Genomic DNA, 786 nt, shown 5'->3' on the forward strand with positions numbered 1-786 from the left:
AGAACAAAGGTCTGCCACCCAGGAAGACCTCCAAGACTTTACTTTTTCTTTAAAAAAAAAAAAAAAAAAAGATTTTATTTATTTACTCATGAGAGACGGAGAAAAGGCAGAAACATAGGCAAAAGGAGAAGCAGGCTTCCTGTGGGGAGCCCGATGCAAGACACGATCCCAGGACCCTAAGACCATGACCTGAGCCAAAGGTAGACACTCAATCACTCAGCCACCCAGATGCCCCCCTTTTTTTTGTATCCAAAATCTGTTTATTGGGATAGCATCCCACACATTTTGTTTCAGAGTGCTTTTAGTGCTATTTCCATCTGAAGGAGCATCCTTCTGTAAGCCTTGCATCTCCTATGGGTTGGCACAGGACAGTGGAGCAGCCGACACACAGAACTACTGTTTGTGCATGGATGAAGGCAGTGGTGATTTTGTAGCATCCCGGGCACTTCATGTCCATGAAGTAGGAGTTGGGGGTCTGCACCAGGTGTTTCTTCTTATGCTTCCTCTTCTCTTCTGGAGATGAGTGCAGGAGGTCCTTCACCAGGGGCATGTTCTCGTGGGGGAGGTCATCACTGCTGGAAAGTACATGGGTTGTGAAGAGCAGCGTGGACTGAGGGCCACCACCACAAGTGATGTCCTCTGCCCATTGTTCCTAAGTAACAGACAGTCCACTTCCTCCCTTCAGAACTCCCCAAAGGCCCTGGTCCTTGGAGAAAAGCCAGATGGTGAGGACACCGTCTCCTGTAAGAAAGGCGCCCCTGCACTCCACATGAACTGAGCTTGTAT

The 786-nt window shown here is 48.6% G+C and overlaps 1 protein-coding gene across 1 annotated transcript; it reads right to left on the minus strand.

The window, feature by feature from the left end:
* Positions 1-307: 307 nt before the first annotated feature.
* Positions 308-550, minus strand: LOC140612013 (small ribosomal subunit protein eS27-like). Its single transcript, XM_072789242.1, has one exon. It carries the CDS (start codon positions 548-550, stop codon positions 308-310), a length of 243 nt encoding a protein of 80 aa, XP_072645343.1.
* Positions 551-786: the final 236 nt, after the last annotated feature.

Source organism: Canis lupus, chromosome 20 (genome assembly GCF_048164855.1).
Source record: "Canis lupus baileyi chromosome 20, mCanLup2.hap1, whole genome shotgun sequence".
Taxonomy (NCBI): Eukaryota; Metazoa; Chordata; class Mammalia; order Carnivora; family Canidae; genus Canis; species Canis lupus.